Genomic DNA, 21,404 nt, shown 5'->3' with positions numbered 1-21,404 from the left:
ATGAGTTGGGGCCGATTCTAGTTTGCCTATGAAATAAAAATAAAAACTACGGTTGAATGACATGCGAGAGAAAAGTTTTAATACGCCGCCATTTCGCCAGTCGTAACATGCGGTTCCTGAACACATCACAGAGAGTTTCTAATGTGTGTAGATAAAGCAGTGTATGTAACTGTACACACTTAGGCATTAAAATACTCGTGAGATGTTTGTTTTAATTAAGTCACGTAAACTACTATTGAGACAAACCTGTAGGGCACGAGCGTGGCGTCGGCGCCCGGGCGCTGCTTGCGGCGCAGCATGTGCAGGCAGCGCTCCAGCACGTGCAGCGACGAGTTGATGGCGCGCGACTCCTGCATGCGCGCGCCCGTGTTGCGCGTCTGCCGCGCGCGCTCCGACCCCGCCAGGTCGCACAGGCGCACGCACGCTGCGCGTACGCCGCTCTCTGGCACAGGTGCGCCCGTCAATATTTCATTGGGATATTTGGAGTCGTGGAACAATTTTGTGAGTTGTGAGTGGATGGTTAATATAATCCATGACACAAATTATAACGTTTAATTAAAAAAATTATTATAGCAATTATAATTTGAAAGAAATAAAGGTGCTAAAATTATAAATTGGATTAGAGTATGTTAAGAAAATTAAACCAAATGCCATCTAGCGACATAATTTTACAATATTTCAATGCGTCGATTGCTATCAATCTATCCGTACTTTACTTACGCAGCTAGCAAACAAAATCCTTCTTTGTCCTGAGTTATCTTCGTTAATACGAGTATTTCATAGATGGAACTACATTGTATGTGAAAACGGGGAGCACAAAGAAACAATTATAACTTTTATTTGTAGCATTTAACATTTGGTGCGAAACGCTAAATAGCTGATAGGTTTATTGATGTTAAATTTCACGCCTGAGTACGCTAAGCGCTAATGCTTATTTAGCACTTAGCAAGTATTATAGTTGTAATCATGTAATAAATTATAATTTTGGTTACGTTTTAATACGATTTCGAGCTAAAGGTTAGCAAAATTTTTGTCTGGTAAAGCGATTTAAATTAAGATATAAATTGTTCTTATACAACTATATGATACAATTGTCTGATGTTCACATAAACTTGTATATAATATATGAAACTGCCCTTTTTCTTCAACAGCTTCTTTTTCTTTTTCTAACATCGTCTTCTAATGCTTCATAAATCCTACTATTTTTAATGGAACCATTACACTATTACGACACAAACACTCCATATAAACGTTTAAAAGCAACTGAATATAATAGGTTCGTCTGACGCTCCAACCGAATTCCGGTCGAGCGTAAACTACGCAACTCAAAAAACGCAACTCACAACATTACGCTCGTCTGGGCTTACCCTTAAATGGGACCAATACTGAGGTACCCTTTTTTTAAAAAAAAAGAAACAAAAATCGGTTCACAAATGCCAGAGTTACCGCGTAGCATACATAAAAAAAATACACACGAATTGAGAAAATGCTCTTTTTTCAAGTCGGTTAAAAATTTAAATAAACTGCTTTGCTATTCCGCGAACACAGTGTAGGTTAGATCGTGTAAAATAGCTGCGCTTGTGTTGAATATTTCTTTTCATTCTCACCAGTCTCGGTCAACATAGTGATAGTGAAGATGCAATGCGATCTAGAAGAGTTTGCGTGTACGCCGGTCGCAGCTACTTGCAGGTTGTGTTTGCCTGCCACCATCACATCGTAGGCCTCTTCGCCAGACCGGACAAAAGCTTGCGTTGCCCCCTGAAGGAAAAGTTGTTAAATCAGAATTAGCGAAAGTCTAGAGCTAGGAAAACTTTCACCTGTCGCGTATTCTTTGGGATTACACAATTTACAAAAAAAGTTTCAGTTTTTTAAATATTTAATCTTTACAAGATAAGAGAACGCAACATTCCTAAATTTCAAATTATTATTGTACAGAGTAAATCCTCCTGTCTCTCTCTAAATATAATTTGCAGTGCCCTACAGGGTCCATAATGGCCTGATAACATAGCAATAAGACTTTTCCATCTGTGTAAAATTATGGTAAATGCAATAAAGAAATGAATTGAAGATAATGTGTAATGTAGCAATTTTAACGACAAATTTAGCATTCACCATCCACCGTTCGTCTAGAGATTTTCTGTTTTAAATAACACAATATTCGTTCCGTTGCTCAGTTGGGAGAGCAATAGCCCCGGTTTGGCGAAAAGTCGCTGGTTAGAGACCAGCCGGATCGAACAAATTTTGCATTGTGTTTGTTCGATCTTCGTATCAATAATATGAAAACACGCAAGCGCACGCATGTACGCACGCACGCACGCACACATACACACACACACACACACACACACACAAACACACACAGGTGCGCGCGCACGCACACTTGCAAGTAAATTATGTATGTACAGTACATACAATAATTAATACCCAAAGTTGGAGGAATCACTAACTCCTCAGATACAGGATATCCTAGTTTAGGAGTTAGGGATCACTTTTAAATGAAATTTCTTATCTTGTACAACTGCCGCTTTTTGTTGTTATGCACCTTGTAATGTAATTTTTTTTTATTAAATAAATTATTATTATAGTTTTTAAAGTCTTTACCTTCACATAGGCATTCCCGCTAGAGTCCTCCCGGATGCGCAATTTGGATGTCGCCTTGCTGCGGTCACAGTTCGTCAGCAAGTCATATATCGCTTCATTGTAGATCTCTATGAAAGATACCTGCAGCAATAACAATCAATGAAAACGAGAAATGTTTTATTTATGTTATTCATACAGGTTAAAAATCTGAAGTTCTGTAATAGTAATTATCTTTAATAGCAATTGTGTTAATGACAAAATTTTGCCTTATATGTTTGCGATTGTGCTGAATCTTCGCATTTGACAATCTTGAATACATCAGAGCTGCTTTCTGGAGTAGTTAGGGTAGTGGTGTGTAGCAAGCAGGTTCAGCTCGGATAGAAAAACCTAACATTGGGGGAAAAAGTACAGTAGCTAAGTTACAATATAAGTAAGTTTTTTCTTGTACATTGTGGAAGTTAAAAGTACGTTCATTCATTTCTTAATAAGAATCATTTCACCTTATTCCACTGCCTCCGTAGCCAAATGGATACCATGCTGGACTTTTGGGTTTGCCTACAACTACTTACTTGGTACATAGTCTTATGACGATCTCCGTAGTCGCGTGGTTTGGTTACACTGATTTTCATGGTGTCGTTATATCTGAGGTCCCAGGTGCGATCGGGTCAGTGTAGTATTTCTAAAGTAACATTTCTATGTTGTCTGTCATAAAAACAAAGCGTGAGTCGACCCTGGCGGGTTTACTACCTGCACTGTGCAATGGCAACCCTTTTTGAGAATTACATATTTTTGGTGTGCTACACAACTAAATAAACAAATAAGTAACGCTGTTATCGCCGCTTTTTCCTTACGGTATAAGCGCATAATGTAGGCATTCAGAGCGCGCCTTCGTGCGTTCTTAAATTTTTAACCATTGTTGATCGTTGAGGAAAAACGCTACGCTTGCGCGGTTAAAGTTGAAGGTACGCAATATAAGCTCATATTTCTTTGTAAGTTTTTGTCATAGCTCCGTCCCATAAACAATTGAAGTGTTGCATCGTGGGCTACATTTATATGGTGCTATGACACCGCACTCGCTTATTGAATAAGTTCACGCGGTTCAGAACTAGCTAAGAAAGTTTTGCCACAAAGCACACGTGCTCTCATATTGCAAAATCATAACACACTATGTCTGTTATTTTCAGGGGTTTATAACATTGGAAATCTTACCCAAACATAATAACGCGTTCGATTTGACAGGTCCCACGTGCTGGTCATGTCGTTTCGCAGCTGAGCGCTCATGCGGCGATATTTATCACGTGTTGGTATTGACAACTGGCGGAGTTTCTTTACGAACTGGAAATACAAAAACCGTTGTCCAACGTTAAGGCGTAGTTCATAAAAAGCATATTTAAAAAAAGTACATACTGTATCTATAAGGTCTTGTAGCACAAGACTTGTATCTAATGGTGCAAAATATTACAGCTAATCGCACCATTACTCATGGTAGTTTGAAGAAAAGAGTGGAATAAGGCCTATATGCCTGTACACATCGATGATTATAGATTCATGCAGTTTCAACCTTAAGGTAGTTGCCCCAATTCAAATCTGAGAAAATGTAAATCAAGAAAATTCAAACCATTTTCAGATAGGGCTTGTGTACATTGACATTCTACATGACATTCAAGGTAAATTTCTAAAAAATATGTATCAGGGCTACAGTTGTACCAATAATATTATGATAATTTAAATCTTTTCAAAGGTTTTTTAGTCAATACGTGTAATGTATTATGATATATGGAGCTGGGATGTGGACACTCACAACACAGTTAGTCCATTAGCTAAAAGTCGTACTGCAAGCTATGGAATGAGCTATGCTTGGAGTTTCTCTGAAGAACAAGATATGAAACGAGGTTATCCAACAGAGAAAAAGGTCGTAGACATCGCTGGTAGAATAAGCAAGCTGAAGTGACAGTAGGCTAGCCACTTCTGTTGAGAACCGGTAATCATTGGGGGAAGGGAGTTCTTGAATGGAGATCTCAGCTCGGAAAACATAGTGTAGGACACCCTATGGCCAGATGGAGTGACGATTTGTGAAAGGCTGCTGGCAGACGGCTGATGATAATGAATTTCAATTTTTGACAGTTATACCCTAAATTTGTGGCAATCACCAGGCATGCCAATGTTAAATCCTCTTTTACATTCAGGAACATCTTGGTACAAGCTGACAAATTTTGAAATAGCGTAAGATAGTCTGAACAAGCATATAACTAATCTATATAAATATGTTTTCTAACTACAATACTATTAGTCTTATACCAACAAACAAGCAATTTGTTCGTCTTATTCTATTAAGGGATCATTCAAAACGTGTTCAAAAATTGTATTTGCACCTAGTGTCCTTTAAGGCTACTTTTTACCTGAAACTCATAGTCCTGTTGGTGTAAACCCAGTTTTTCAGCTCCTCCATCTGACGGTTTAAAGGCTGGTAGTTGAGCAGCATCAACAACCCTGAAGACATACTCCAACGACCGTGGTACCAGACCTGGTTCAGACACCGTACCCATTAGGGTATATGTCTTGCCAGACCCAGATGCTCCGTAGGTGAGGAGTGTGAAATTATGTCCTTCTGGTAGTTTTTTTAAATTGTCTTTGACAACACGTTCAAAGATTTCCTGTAATAAATAAAAACGTAGTATTTCATTACTTGATGTAACAAAAAGTAATTAATATAAGTAATAAAGTTTTTCATGTAATCCAGGGACGAGACGAACAAGTTGTGCTATACTAGTGGTAATCAATGCTATTATTCATAACAGTTGCAGTGATATATTATTTCACAAGTAACTAGTAGAGTTACAAATTTACTAAAATATTCAGTAAGTATCGAAGCAGTAGCGTACTTTGCAGGATTTTTAGCCTAAGCAATTAGTGGATCGTTTTGTAGATATAACGTGAACTGGAAGGTGTAAGACACAAATAAAATTTGTTTTTAGGAATATTACTCACTTTCTGTGTACTTTCGGCTCGAAATATATGAGAGAACGTGTACATTTTTGAAATATTGTGCTGCGTTCGACGCCCATGGCCAGCTGTAGCTGTATCCACTGAAGTTACGAGACATCGCTCATTTTTCACTTCGTACAGATTGTTCCGTACACTGCAAGGCTTTAGCCGCAAATACACATGCACCCAATCCGCATCCTCACTCTCGGAATCATCAAACAGCTCCATCAAATTTGTTCCTTTCTGAGGGCGAGGCCTCATGAAAGGATTTAAAATTAACGGAGGTCTAGGCTCTATAAACGAGGGAATGTCTCGCTTTGTCTGATTGGGATCCGAACATCGTAATTCTAAACTCATTTTGTGACACTATTTACACATGTAAACGTTAGTTTTCATGAAAATTATTTATTAAAAACTCGCAAACGATCACTACTGGCAAGCAAACGGAGCAAAACAAACGGCAACGGATAAACATTTGAATTTTTCTCCGTAATGTTGCCTAAAGTAGCTGTCACTTTTTATGAAGCAATCCACCTATCCACGAATCACGCGATCATAGACAAATAAAATTCTTTCTCGGTCGGTCGGTTAGGGTTTTAATTCCTTAGAAAATCAATCATTTCCTTCTCCTTGTTCGTTCAATCAAATCAATCAGTCAATTTTTACAAATGTCGGATGGTGTTCTCTGTGTTACAATTATTGTTTATTTATACGATATACCGAATTGTAAAACTGTGTCAAGGGAAAATGTGCTGCTTTTAGCTCTCACAAACATTATCAATTCGTATTTAATTTCACTTGCATTGTAAAACGGATATGTCATTGATGAAAGTGAAGAATTTGTAAAGATGTGATAATTTTTCGATTTGGCTTAGTGCCATTAGGTTTATTGGTGTTTTGTGTGAGATAATGCATATAATGAGGCGTTATTGGCTGGTTTTATGGGTGTTTGCTTGGGCTCCGGAAGTCTTGGGACTTTGTCCTTCACTATGCTCGTGTCGAAATAATAAATCAGGAGACGCGAGTGAAGTCGGTGAACTGAAGCTAAAATGTGGAGGTAGCCTGGCGCAAATCACGGAGCTGAAGGAGATTGACCTGAGTAATGAGAGCCTCCGGGCCGCAGTCGTTAGCTTGTAAGTACTTGCTGTTTACTCAGGTGGTTTTGAATAATTTCTACTGATTATGTATTCAAGTCAAAAAGCTTTGCAATGCAATGGTATTTTAAAGCTTTTCTATTTATATGAGGGCCATTGTTGCATAGATAGATATGTCTTAAAGGAGAACCAAGCTAAGGCCAGAAAACAGAAACAATGTGAAAATATGAGCACCTGTTGGTATGTAGCATATCTCATCTACACATTGGACCTACATCCCTATACAACCTGTAGTTTCTTTCTTGAGATCGTAGAAATATCTCAAGATACATATACATATGTATTGTAGTATGATTCTGTAGTTTATTAATGAGAAGTATTTCATAATGTTTTGCTTGTGACATGTTGTCTTCTACATAATTCCGCATCTATGATTCCCGAAACGTACAATTTAGGTCTGTATTCAAGGCTAGAGTGAATAGACATATTTTGTTGGCCACATTGTTGCTTAGTCAGGTTAAATGTGTCTTGTTTTTTGTTTACAGGAATTTGTCAGGCAATGCAATTTCTACGTTATCAAGAGAACTGCACCTTCCCAAGTTACAGAAATTGTAAGTACTTCTATGATTAATCTCATAAATATAGTCTTTATTGTTGTACTAGTACAGCCTGGAATAGGAAGCTGTAATTTTGTCTCTATAATGCATATTTATTAACTAAATTCGTATGAATGTTATAAGTAAATAAAAGCATCTTACTGCCTCTGTGGCTGAACAGTTACCATGCTGAACTGCCACGCAGACTGCCAGATTCGATTTCCAGGCTGAGAGAAATATTTGTATGGCTTACATTTGTTTCTCTTGTGGGTTTGGGTGTAATTTGTGGTTGTATATGTGTGTGTCCATGGCAGCCGCGACACAGGGTTTTCCTAGTGCGAGGCTATGTTGAGTGTGCGCATTATTGACACCTTTTAATATAATATATTGCCATATATAAATGCCAGACAATTATACCAATTGCTTGGTCTCAAACTAGTCTATATATATACTCTGAGTACTGGAGCAATGGAATTCTGGGACACTTTCTGGTACCCAGACCAGAACCAATTTGCCACTGGAATCATACCTGGGAATTTCACTTCCAGTACCCACAGTGAAAACCGTTAGGCAACCGAGGTTGTCAAACCTTCATTAAAATAAGTGAGTGACTTCCCCTATTATTAAATGACTTAAAAAAAAGGAGAAGGTTCTCAAAATGATAGTTTTTTTTTTCTTTTTGTGTGTATGTTACACGATAACTCCGGCTGATAACTCCATTTATGAACCGGTTTTGATGACTCTTTTTTGTTGGAAAGAGATACCTCAGTATTGGTCCCATTTCAATTTGAAGAAAATATTCCATCTCTAAGGGTGGCAAGCTAGGGCATTCGGTTTTGTGCACTTTTCGGTAACTGATTTTAATAAAACTTGGCAAATAGATGTAATTCCATAAACTTTTGAGGTCGGTTTTTTTAGTTCTTTGCACTTAGATGATTATTTAAATAAAAAAGAGGTGTTGATTGGCTAGTTAGTTATTTTGTATGAATTTCGGGTAATTTTTATTTGCAGGGATCTCAGCAGGAACCAAATAATAGAAATAGAGCCAGATGCATTCTTTAACATGACATCTCTGCAACGGCTAGACCTCTCTTACAACCAAATAACGCACATCTACAAGGACATGTTCAAGGATGTTGCGAGTCTGAAAATTCTAGTTCTGGCCCAGAATAATATCTCAGTGCTGTCCCCTGGAACTTTTGACTATTTGCTGGGATTGACTCACTTGTAAGTATGAGACAGAGGATTTCTTTTAATACTGAACAATTTACTTAGCATTTTTCTTTTCAAGGGATTCTGTCATTGTCCGTAATGACGTATTTTGTTAAAAAACAAAAGAAATTCTATTAAATCTAGAAAAATCTGGCATAGTCTTACTCTGAGTGTGTAGTGTTTTACAATTTGCACAATTATGAATTATAATATCTATTGACTGATTATTTTTTCTTTTATTTTTTTCAGGGACCTAACAGGCAATCCACTAATATGTGATTGTAATCTTCTCTGGTTGGGAGATTGGGCGCGAAACACCAGTGTTAAAATCGGCAACGTCAAATGCGCATCACCCGAAAACATGGTCACGAGACTTGTAAGAAAACTGAAGATATACTTAAATCTATCCGCATGTGGGAGTGTGCTTCCGTTAAACAGTTTAATTGTGCAACCATCTCACAATCAAGTTGTCTTCGAAGGGGATTCCTTAATACTATCTTGTAATGCTCCGTTCGCATCTATTGCTGCTAAATACGAACTCAAATGGCATCATCCGATGTTAGAAATTTGTGATGTCAATATTACAAATACAGATATGCAAGAAGATGGTATTGCCGAGACAAAGATACATTTTTCCAATATTACAGAACACCATATGGGCGATTGGGTATGTAGATACATGGAGCAGAATAATATTAGTCACAATCATACTATTAAAGTTGTGGTTATATCTAACAGTACAGAATATTGTTTGACAGAGTACACAAAGAATAATAAGGGTATTTATTCATGGCCTCAATTGTTATTAAATCATACGGCTGTAGTACCTTGTCATATTGGAGAAGGTATGGCATACCGTTACTGTGATCCTCAAGGACACTGGGGACCGGTCAACACAACTGAATGTTCATACACAAGTAATGTTACAAAACTATTACAACAATTTGCCCTCCTGAACGTAAGTTTAGTACAATATTCAGCTATCAATGCCACGGAGAGACTGACAATGTTGATTAAGGATAATACATACCCATATGCTCTTATTTATGATCCGGATGATGTGATGTTCATTGCTCAAGCTATAAGGAATTATATGCAGTATATAAGGGAGGAAAAGGATTTGGGTAAGATTCGTTTTTTAATATAATAACCCATATTATTAATTCGGGAGTTAATCAGTTTCGTATAACAATTTGGGGGCTTTATTGGCTTAGGAGGTACAGCAATGTGTTGTCCACAGGTTAAAGTAGTTATTTTTTATTTATTTATTTATATTTACTTATAGTCTTCATTGCTGATAACTTACGTACTAACTTATCTAACACAGAAACATTGTATGACATGCATACTTACTATATATTACTTATTTATTATAACTCAAATTAGTTGTCCTTCAGCTTGTCCTAAGACCTAGGCCTCTTCGAGATATTTCCATTTCTCCCTATCTTCTACTGTTTGTCTTCATGCTCCTCGTATATATATGTTGCCCATATTTAAAATTGTCTTCCCATCAAAAGTATGATATCCCCTTTTTTCTTTTTCCTTGTCTTGGGTACCATTCCACAATATCCCTTGTCCACTTATCAATTTTTTCTCTCATAATGTGTCCTGTCCAACGCCATTATTGCTGTTTTATTATATATGTAACTTTTTTAGTCTTTGATTTGCTTTTAATTATGGTTAGTTTGACTTTATCTTTTAAGCACATTTCTGTCCATACTATTCTGACAAACTTCAAGTTTTTTGTAATGTTTTTTAGTAAGTGACCATGTTTGGCATCCATATGTGGTGTGTAAGGTAGTTATTACAATTGTTGGTTATTATATGGGTAATGGTTTTTTGTCTATCATACGATGGACTGCTCACTCCTATAACTTATTTAAGCTTAGAAGTTAGTTGGTTAATATTAGTGTTTGTATATAACAATTGTGTACAACTAATGTTATAACATGGTCTCACCTTTACTGTATCTAGATTAAGGTGTTGTACCTTTTTAATTAAGTGAATGTTATTATTGTAATTAATTTCAGGTTCAGCCCTCCTCGACGTAATTAGTGCATCAATGAATATAACAAAGGCAGTAATGTCAGCAGCGGAGAGCCAATACGGCTCGTGTACTGATATGCTACGCGCTGTGGAAGAAATTTCTAATTATACTGCTAATGTTCAAGGACATAAGGTACGTTAACTTTTGTATGACAGGTACATGATAGATGGATAATGTACAAGTTAGGAACTGATAAACAGATGAGGCTGTCTAGTAACACATGCACATAGAATAATTTGTGAGGTCCGCTGGTTCGTTCCGTGGCTTAGTTGGTATAGCTTCTGGCACGGTAAGGTAGAAGACGTCGGTTCGAATCCGGCCGGATCGAAGGAATTTTTTCTGAGAGTCGATCTTTTTATTAATAAATATAACAAACTAGTGGAGTAATTTCACAAAAAATAATTGAATATCCTATCAATAAAAATTTAAAATACCGTGAATAGCGACATCTCTCGCCAGGACTGGTTACTGTAAAGATATCTAACTGGGTGATAAAACTTACATAGATTTCAGATGGCGCTACGACTAAAAAGTCATTGAAAAAACCAAATACAAAGATACGACGCATGCACATAGAAAAATTCGTGAGGTCCGCTGGTTCATTCTGTGGCTTAGAATTTTTTTGACAAAATTTTCCTAATTATTCGGAAAAATTGGTGTTGCAATAAAACGTCGTGGGTCGGATCTGCAATATTGCGGACATTGGATTTTTGGAAAAAAAATGCCAATCGAGAGGTCCTATTATCCTAATTAAATATTGTCATGTCACATTTTGCCATAAATGTAATAGTTTAGTAGGAAAAAATAAAATGTGTATTTTTTGTATGGAACCACAAATTTAGTGCCCAATTGTTACAAAGTACGCGTCAGAAAATGTGCAATATAAGTGGTGAATGGGCAGGTTTGGGCGCATGTTTAGTGTGCAAATTTATAGAAGATAGGTCTAACAATACGTCTGCAGCGATACCAAGACAGGATCGACTTTGTAACGATGGGGCAGTAAAGGTATGATCCCATACAAAAAATACACATTTTATTCTTTTTCTACTAAACTATTATATTTACGGCAAAATGTGATATGACAATATTTAATTACGACAATAGGATCTCTCGATTGGCATTTTTTTAGAGAGGTGTCGTGAAAAAAATCCAATGTCCGCAATATCGCAAATCCGACCCACTGTGAGTCGCAAAGTTAAGATAAATATGGTGTACCTACCTGTCCCCCTTTACGTCAATTTTTAATGTTAAGTGATTTCCCCAATCCTGAAAAGGTCCTGTAACCTAAAAAATATTGTCGTAACGCAGCCCCCATTATTTTTATTTTTTTTTATCTAGTTTTAAGAGGCCTGAAACGTTCGGGCGTTTATGTCGGCCTCGTAATGTATGTATACATATAAATAAGTCTCTTAGTTTATCTGTCACTACTCCCATGTGAGGTATTGATCCTCATCAGAAAGCAAAACCTCACATAGGAGTATAGAGCTTCAGCACTCTTCGTCAACGGGTTGCTCAGCATTAAATTTAGCTCTCCCACATCATCACATTCCATTAAATGAAGCATGTCCTCCAACTTGTTAAAGAATTGGCATTGAGGGGATTCTGCCCTTCTCATGAAATAGTAAAACTTATTTAATGGAATGTGTTAATATATATAACAATGATTAACAATGACTTGGATAGTCTACCCTCCTCGAACCAGGGCTTTCATGGAGGACGCAATTGGATAGTTTTGTACCATATACCCCTTGTCACAGATAACTTCGGATAACTTCTGTGGCAAAGGGCATACCCCATTTTCTGTCTATATTCCTCGAAGTTTAGGTAAAAACTCTACCTATTCCGATCTGTGGTAATATATGATCATTCAAATACGAAAATTAGTAGGTTAGTAATTACTAACGAGTCGCATATCGAAATCATTCGCATTCGCGAATCGCTGTTGTCCGGTATCAGTTTGCAGCTCATAGTGTAGTTTGCCCAACTTTCTTGTTATTGTTGCCAACACCCATTTCTGACAAGTAGGCCCATAATTTCGGGCTAAAACTCTATGGCCTTCCCAGAGAGTTCGCAAACGACATGAGAAATTGCGTGTCAAAGGTGGTTATGTGGTTGTTGTCGGTTTATCCAAACATCATCTCATAGGGACTGATACTAATTGAGCGATGTGGTGTTCCCCATAATAGGGTCTTTATAATTATCATACGTGTATCTATTATGTTAAAATACGTATCTGGTGGATATTTACAAAAACTTTTGACAATGTAAAGTCAGATGAAAGCGGTGCAAAATGCAGCATTATTTTCAGCCATATATGTATCAAAAAGTATTATGACGTTAATTTTCTTTAGGTGAACCTTGCAGTGGAGAGGTTCCCCGTCCGAGAAGGTTTCAGCGGAATTACCTGTGTGTGGTACAGCACGGCTAAGGGCTACACACCGCGATTGCATTGCACCACTACCAACAGAACTGTTACACCATCTTTCAACGTTATGGATGCCTTTATACATGCTAGTGTGCAAGTGAGTGATTTTTTAAAGTTTTATAAGTATGAGGTGAATTCGTTACGTAGATTTCAATGTCCTTGTGCTCGTGATTAGGCTTACCGCCTTTATAACACAATTAAAGTACATTAAAAATTACAATTACAGAACGGTAATGTAAATATATTTGAATAATCTAATGTACAATGGGCGGATTTACGACCAAGTAGCAATTTCTTTCAGGTAGCCATAATATTATAACTTAATATGCCTCCAACCTTACCCTTACCTTAATTACCTTAACTATTTTTGCCGCCAAGCAGTAAGCATTACTGCGTTTGGTTTAGAAGGGTAAGGGTGCTGGTGAAATTACAGGCACATGGGACTTGTCAACTTATGTCTCAGGGTGACGGGCGCAGAGGCAGTGCCCCTCAGATCTTTGCGATTTAAAGCTTTGAGTGGCGCTACAACTGTTGTGGACAGGCGTGTCGCTTTCCACCAGTCGCACGACTTGTCCGTCCCGTCACTTGGTGTCGTAAGAAAAAAGATAAGATTAACCGCCTCAGTGGCCTGCAGACTACAATGCTGGTCTGCCACGCAGAGGTCCTGGGTTCAATTCCTGTAGAGCTAGCACGAGCGGGCGCGAGAGCAACATAAATTCCGAGTTATTGCTATGCTCTATGCTAGAATAACAGTTTGTCGCGCCTTATGTCGCACCCGCGATACGGGCGCCCTAGTGCGAGATTATAAGTGTGTGTGTGTTATTATTATATTTTTGAATTTCAATTGTAACCTTTTAGGTACCACTGTCGTTCCTCTATAGCCGCATTGACGACCACACAATCCTCCAACAACGACCCCACGACGTTGTAGTAGCAATGTACGACGACGCCTCGCTGTTCCCTCTGCTGCCAGGAAGGGACATGACCAGCCAGGGGCACAGGTCTAAGGATTATTACGGATTAAGCACAAAGAGAGATGATATGAGCATGGAAATTACTTCTCCTGTTGTCGGATTTCAATTGAGTAAGAATTCTGTTTATACTTCAGCTACTTTTATGAAAAACGAGAAATTCTTAAATTTTCATTGAATAATTTCACATAAAAATAATTGAATATCAAAGTGAGAATATTAAAGTCGTTGAAAAACCAAGTACAAAAATACGACGCAAGCACATAGAAAAATTCGTGAGGTCCGCTGGTTCGTTCCGTGGCTTAGTTGGTATAGCGTCTGGCACGGTATGCTAGAAGATGTCGGTTCGAATCCGGCCGGAACGAAGGAATTTTTTCTGAGTTTTCGATCTTTGTATTAATAATTACAAGAAATTCTTTTTATAAATCAAGGAATCCGCTACTGCAGTCAAAGGTTTACCTAAACTTTTTACGTATAAGCTGCACATTTGACGTGACACTTCATTGGATTAAAGAATTTTCAATAATGCCATAAATGACTGCGATGAACTTTAGATAATAATATTGTACTTCAAATATGAGTCTTTAAACAACGCTAGCTCAGTGCTTTGCTCCTTATTTGAGAGGTCGACAGGTTCTAATCCCCGTGGTGGCATGTACGAATTCAATTTCTTATTTCGCGAACATTTGTATTCAGTAGGAATTCCTTTTGCTAGAAGTAGTCATTTATTACTATAGCAAAAAGTAAGTACGGTCAAGAACAATCAAGCTATAACCAGTAATTGTTTGATTAAATTTTCTTTGCGCCATCTCTGAGTTACTTTTTCTCTAATTAGGGTTCTTCTCAACGTTCTCGGCGTTTATAAATTATTTAGGATTAACATTAATAAATATAATTGAATGTCCTCAAAAGTTACGAAAAATGTAAGAAATCTGGCAATACTACATAATATTTAACTGCCTCCGTGGCCGAACGGTTACCATACCGGACTGCCACGCAGAGGTCCCAGGTTCGATTCCCGGGTCGGGAGAAATGTTTGTATGGCCTACATTTATTTCTCTCGTGAGTTTGGGTGTAATTTGTGGTTGTCTATATGTGTGTCCATGGCACCCGCGACACAGGGTTTCCTTAGTGCGGGGCTATGTTGAGTGTGTGCGTTACTTATTTATTTATTTATTTAATATTCATTCGCTAATATTTCTATGGCCTTCGTTTATTTTGGGTGTAATTTGTGGTTGTCTATGTATGTGTCTATGGCACCCGCGATGCAGGGTTTCCCTAGTGCGGGACTCTGAGTATGTTGCGTTAATAAACAGCCGTTATTGCTATGTCTACAAAAGTCTTTTGCTAACGGTAGAGGAAAACATCGTGGTTGAACCTGCATGTCCAAGGTTTACAATTTTTGAAAAACGTGTGTCCCGAACCTGCATTTTGCCAGCGTGGTAGACTATGACCTAAACTTTCACCGTGGAGGAGAGTCGTGCTTAGTAGCAAGACGTTTTGAATGGATTGATGATGGTAACATTTTGGAGAGGTACCTCAGTCATTAAGTCTAGCCTAATCTTCACCCAACCTAATCTTCTTAGAGGAGACTCGTGCTTAGCTGTAGGTCTTATCAACCCATTGATGGTGTACGTATGTGTGTAATGCTAGATATTACTGTTTCAGCAAATGCAACTCTTCAAGACCTTGTGGAGCCAATTTTGGTAACGGTGCGTGCCAGTTTTTTGGGTGGAGTCGACGGCCGCGTGGCTATTTGGGACCCCGACACTCGCCGGTGGAGGGATAACTCTTCGGGTATGGGATACTCGTATTATATTATCATATATACAATATACATCGACTAGTCTTTTCGTACAATTACGTTTAAAAAGGGTAGTTGATGTATATGAGGTTCGAGAGTTGTGTCAGGATAAAGTGGCGTTCCGTGGTCTCTGCCTACTAGACTAGGGCGTGAGCTTATGAACATATGTTCAATATTATTGTTTTAAATTAGGCGGAGTACAGTCCGTTACAGTATTTTCGCTCTTCTAACTAGAACCCATTTTCGCGAAGAATATAGAAACAGTACAAAAAATAGAAATAACAAAAAATAACTTCAAAGTGCTTTCGTTTATTTTACTGCCTGTTTAAAGTATATGGAGCAGGTCTATTCGTGTACCATATTTTTTTATGTTAACTTTTTTGGGAAGGCAAAGGTTCTACTATACAGCCTCTTCATATATTATCGTGCACCATAATTAAATGCACAATAAGTAATACCATATACAATTTTTTTAATTCTCGCAATTACGGCAATGGTCTTGTACAAGTATATAAGATAATTGAATTGGCATTAATACTAGAGAAAAGTTGGCTGTATGACAGTTTTTCTTTAGTCTGTTTACATAGTTCTTTGTTAGTAGATATTTAAAAGTTTAGTGCAACGGACAATATTGGATTTTCATACTTATTTTTTCGATCTAGGTCGGCAAAGATTTTATCTGGTGACACAGTCAAGGCCATCAGCGGCAAAATGCCAGTGTCAGTGAAAAAAAAAAGAAAATGGCCTGCAAAGAGGTGCACGCTCCGTAAATGACTCACTTTCTGGGTTCTTTGAAAAGTACTTGGAAGTACAAACATTTCCGAGCGTTTTTGAGAAATATTAAATTTAATTTATTGGGATATATTTTTTTTATTCCAAAATAGACGGAACTTTTGGCAATAATTTATTTCGTAGTGTTTTTAAAAAAGAAAACAAATTTCTCTTTTCAGATTGCATAATAATGCAATACGTATCCGGAATGGTGTTCATTCGATGTTATAAACTGGCGTACGTTGGTCTATTACAAAACGTGGAAACTGGCATTTACGGCGCACGAACCGACGGCGCTCGTTTCAAAGTGTCCCATCCCGCCGTCTACGTCGGGAGCCTCATTCTCATCGGCTGCGTCAGCTGCGCCACACTCACCTACATCATGTGCTACCCTGCCATACAGATGGCTAAGAAAACCAAACACGCACTAATCAATACTTGGATTGCGGTAGGATTACTCTGTTTCATGTACACTTTGGGAATATACCAGACCGAAGAAGTCAAATTGTGCCAGGTGCTCGGTCTTTTGATACACTATCTGTCTCTTTCTTGTTTATTATGGATGTGTGTGTCGGCAAGTAACATGTATAAATGGGTGACAAAGACGCACAATCCTGTTAGGACACCGGAGGATGATATTCCTCCTGATGTACCTGTACAGAAACCTATTTTGGGGCTTTATTTAGTGGGATGGGGTATTGCTTTGATAGTCTGCGGTATATCGGGAGCGGTTAACTTGAAAGATTATGCGGGTTATTCGCAGTGTTTCTTGAGTACTGCTCCGGCATTGAGTGCTTTGTTCGTACCTGGTGGGATCTTGCTAACTTTCCTCTTCGTACTGTTTTTGCTCATACGATGCACTATTAGGAACATGAACGTGCAACTGTCAGAAGGTACACAAGCGACTGAGAATGTTGATTTAGAAATGTGGGAACCGAATCAAACCAATGAGAATCCTGAACGGAGAAGCATAAAGTCTGCTGCAGATTCTGAGGTCGACGATATTGAGCATACACCTATAATACAGTTGCGCGCACAAGTTATTGTTCTATGCTTGTACATGTCTGTATGGACATGTGGCGCTATAGCTGTGTACCGACCGCTGCCGGCATACTTGCCGTATCAAGAAGATATCTGTAGCATCATTTATGCAGTTTGCGCTACCGTTCTCGGTACTTTTATTTTGTTCTTCTACGGTATTGCGAGAAGTGACGTAAGGGATCAATGGTCTATGGTGCATTGTTATTTCCATAACAGCAAAAAATGTTGTAGGAATAGAAGTGTTTTCGATAGTAATCAGCAAAATTTACCTCCAAATCAAACTTCTGCACCTTTGACACTTCCAATTCCGAATGATAACAGATCTAGATCTGAAAGTAGAAGTTCCAATAGAACTAATTCTAAAACTAACAATAGTGGAACGTACAAAGGTGGTGCGGAACTAAACGGGCAGACTTTGCAAAAGGATCTCCTCAAAAACACAAATGGAAAAACGCCAAATATCAATCTAGTAGTGTTACATAGACAACAGTACAGATCCAACAATTCTATGATGACGTATCCTGACACAACGAACGTTGGTCCAGAAGTTTTCTACAATCCTAACCAGATGAACGTAGCTAAGAAATTCTTCAAAAAACAAAGGCAACACATGAAAAGGAATTGCCTGGAATTACCTATAAGAAGGGATTTTGATAATGATTCACATGTCTCTTTACCGTTGCCTTCAAAAGAGGCTTACAATGGCGTCGCGAATATTATTAACTCTGGATCGAAAGTAAACAACACAAATATCCACGTGGAAAGATCAAATAACGGTATAAAAGAAAGGCGTCATGTTGGTAATCCTAACTTACTGCAAGATGATTCGAATGATTATAAAAATTATAACAATGATAGGAAATCTTGGAACAAAAGCGAGGATCCCAAATCGAGCAGGATCATGAATATTTATACAAATGTTCCTGAGACTCAAGTACCGCAGCACCAAGTTGTTAAAGCAGCACCAAAAACATTTAACAATCAAAGAACAAGTACGTCAGAAGAGTGTCTCCAAAGTCACGCTGAACAACCTGAAATGAGGACAATATCACAGCAATGTAGCTTAGAATACAGTTCTGCGTCCGAAATAGCAATGCCTCATACATGTTCGGACCAGACACTGAACACTCATTCAGAAATAACATCATTTCAAGAAAGCGCAGCAAACGAAACCACCGACCCGGAAAGTTTTGGGCAATACATAGACTATGTTCAACCCAATAAACAAGATAATAAAGAATGTATTGACAAATCTTTGCAAGATATTTCTGAAGAATGCACAATGAACAGTGAAGAAATTAACAGATCTAGCACACCGCAGAATTTAGAAGCTGATCCTGGAGAATTAGATAATCTTCTACAAAACGTAGATATGGAAATCAAAGACTCTAATGACGACGGCAAAGATACTTTTTTCGGTGCAAAAACAACTTACGATTTTGAAACGTGTAGCACGAATGCTAGTGAACAAGGCTTTGAGAATGAAAGCGACATCTATTGCCCAAATTACCAAATGTCTGAAGTGAGCATTCGAAGTCATGGTTTATATGCACCGTCGCCATCCTCCATGTGTCCCAATGAAATAAGTTTTAGTAACGAAGACGTGTCTAATATTGAAAGTCAGTATGTCAACTATGACCCTGGATGGAGGAAAACAATAAAGAGCAATCCTAAATTAGGGAAATACGTTTCAACGCCAGCATTAAGCTGTCCTGAAGTGAACAGAGATAGTCCTGTATCTTTTGTGAGTGAGTTAGATGAACTATATACTCAAATTACAAGTAGAGATAAAGATAGAACGCCAAGGAAAGAGGGTTTGGATGTGACAGTGAACAGTGACGTCACGTTGAAACCGAACGACAGCGACAGTTGCGTCAGTGAAGCTGTGTCAGACACTGAAGTTAAAGGAGAAACAACAGTCTGAAAGCTGTTAGAGCTTATGACAGACGTTGTAAAAAAAATTACAAATATGGAAGACAAAATTGTGGTATGAGAACTACCGTAAGCATGGCTATTATCAATGTCACATGTAACTGTGTATCATAACTAATTTGATATGATGGTTTTTACTCCATTTGCGACGTGAGATAGCCCCCTTTAAAGGATGTTATAACCGGAACGCTTTAAGAGTTAGAAGGTTAAGATTTTTCTATATGCCTATTAGGTACTATTAAGTACTGAAATCGTACCTAGTTAATGATTAAAACCGAACTGATTTTTAGTTTGGTGTTCGAACAAATAAAAGATTTTTTACGTAAATTACGCTTAGTGTCACGTGAATGGAAACGCAACAATGTGCATTTTCACGATGTCAGTTATTTATTACATATTTTTAAAAGTACGATGGTAGAATTAGTATAATAACAAAAGTTATACTGACACATGTTTTTTTTTATTGACAAGTTAATAGAGAACGTTTTTCAAAATAGCTAATTGAACTTCCAAAACGATTCAGAACACACTCTGTTAAATAGTCAACTTTTTAAAATAAATCTCTGACATAGTAAAAATCTATTATTACTTAGTATCTATCATTATTTAAGTTGTACATTTGTTAGCGTAAGTTGTATAATAGTTCAAGTTATTTATTTCTAAGTTTACTTTGGGTCTGATTAAGAAAAGCGATAGCTTTTTGTCTTCGTGTTTTGCCAATGATGGCTGCTAGAGATACCCTCACTTAGGACCTAGATTCATGCGTTGTATGAAATAGGAAATAGCGAAAAATGCAGCTGAATTTACGCTCGATGGTGATTGCAAGCACCAAAATTAAAAAATTGGTCACGATGAAGCACAGTGATTTCTTCCCTTACCTACGGTGAAAACGGAGAGCATTTTTAATTTACAATTTTTCTTCTAAAAGCGAAATTTCTAAGAAATCCTGCATTTACAAAAGGACGATGTACTTTTGACTACTCTATAAGTTTATTCGACCCTAGAAAGGTATAACGCCTATCGTGTATTTGGAAAATATTATCGTCTATGTTCTCGTAGTTATAACTCCAATTTTATTTGTTGTGTGGAAAAGCTGAAACTTTCTAGTTTACCATATCGTTGCCTTACTTTCTCCAACTCTTATCTTAAAGCACAAAGTTTCTGAAGTGCAAAAAAAAGCTGATTTCACATAAAATTTCCTTAGTATTCACATACTGGCTTTTACCTGTTCTTAAAGTAATGTATCCAAATTAACACCCTTGATAAGAAATTTAAAATAAATATAAAGTTTTACCATCTCTTGAATAATCCACTCTTTATAAGATACGAGTCTGACAAAGTAAGGCATCCACGTAAGTTTTTTTTGTTAAAAAATTACTTTAAACATTTCTCCTATAATATTTTCCAAACGCACGTTACCGTTTTACCTTTTCAGAGTCGATGTGTACGCCTATTAATGAGCGTCTCGATGGTAGCCCCCATTAAGGCTTCACTAATGTATTAATCGAGGTCTCATAAAAACGTACTTCTATGTGCCAAACTTTTGTAATAATTCTTATAAATGAATGTTTTATTAAGCTCTGTAGTCAGTGTACTATTTTTCAACTAAAATCTAAATTGTTATAATTCTACGTCTCTATCTTCCGCATGAGGAATGACAATGGTAATATTAAAAAAGTTCCATGAGATTCTTAAATGTTTTTACGCATTTTGAAATTGACTGATGCCATTATCACCCGCCTTGATTCTAGTCTATGTCATCATCGTCATGTTATAATACTGTTTCTCTTCTAGTATTTGGAAAGTGTTCAATCAATTTCATACCATTGTTGTGAAGATGAATTGCTGCGACTTCTTCTTGAGGCAAAGCAAACTGTTGCATTGTCATGTAAACGCCTTCTATGTTCCAAAATACTTTGAAACTGTGTGTGTATGACAAAGGCCTT

At 37.5% G+C, this 21,404-nt stretch overlaps 2 protein-coding genes across 2 annotated transcripts in view; one reads left to right on the top strand and one right to left on the bottom strand.

The window, feature by feature from the left end:
* The window catches only part of LOC113229719 (pre-mRNA-splicing factor Slu7-like), a 35,990-nt gene extending 30,068 nt beyond the window's left edge, over positions 1-5,922 (bottom strand). The window contains exons 1-6 of the mRNA XM_026463400.1: positions 5,569-5,922; positions 4,980-5,234; positions 3,790-3,915; positions 2,602-2,721; positions 1,608-1,758; positions 225-442 (exon numbers count right to left, since the gene is read on the bottom strand). Coding sequence (XP_026319185.1) covers positions 225-442; positions 1,608-1,758; positions 2,602-2,721; positions 3,790-3,915; positions 4,980-5,234; positions 5,569-5,922 — 1,224 coding nt within the window. The remainder of the gene's footprint in view (positions 1-224; positions 443-1,607; positions 1,759-2,601; positions 2,722-3,789; positions 3,916-4,979; positions 5,235-5,568) is intronic.
* Positions 5,923-6,483: 561 nt separating this feature from the next.
* Positions 6,484-19,563, top strand: LOC113229718 (adhesion G protein-coupled receptor A3). The gene is made up of 9 exons (XM_026463399.1): positions 6,484-6,698; positions 7,205-7,270; positions 8,267-8,482; positions 8,717-9,591; positions 10,498-10,646; positions 12,866-13,036; positions 13,798-14,023; positions 15,579-15,707; positions 16,665-19,563. Exons 1-9 carry the CDS (start codon positions 6,484-6,486, stop codon positions 19,448-19,450), a joined length of 4,833 nt encoding a protein of 1,610 aa, XP_026319184.1. The 3' UTR covers positions 19,451-19,563.
* The last annotated feature ends 1,841 nt before the right edge of the window (positions 19,564-21,404 follow it).

This window comes from Hyposmocoma kahamanoa, unplaced genomic scaffold (genome assembly GCF_003589595.1).
Source record: "Hyposmocoma kahamanoa isolate Upper Pololo Valley unplaced genomic scaffold, ASM358959v1 62, whole genome shotgun sequence".
Classification (NCBI taxonomy): domain Eukaryota; kingdom Metazoa; phylum Arthropoda; class Insecta; order Lepidoptera; family Cosmopterigidae; genus Hyposmocoma; species Hyposmocoma kahamanoa.
Note: the sequence above shows the minus strand (reverse complement) of the source record. Positions and strands in the feature narration are given on the sequence as shown.

Coding starts and splice junctions, on each gene's coding strand:
- LOC113229718 (XM_026463399.1), top strand. CDS start 6,484: ATGAGGCGTTATTGGCTGGTTTTATGGGTGTTTGCTTGGGCTCCGGAA. Junction 14,024..15,578: donor TGTTGTCGGATTTCAATTGA/GTAAGAATTCTG, acceptor TTACTGTTTCAG/CAAATGCAACTCTTCAAGAC. Junction 15,708..16,664: donor GTGGAGGGATAACTCTTCGG/GTATGGGATACT, acceptor TTCTCTTTTCAG/ATTGCATAATAATGCAATAC.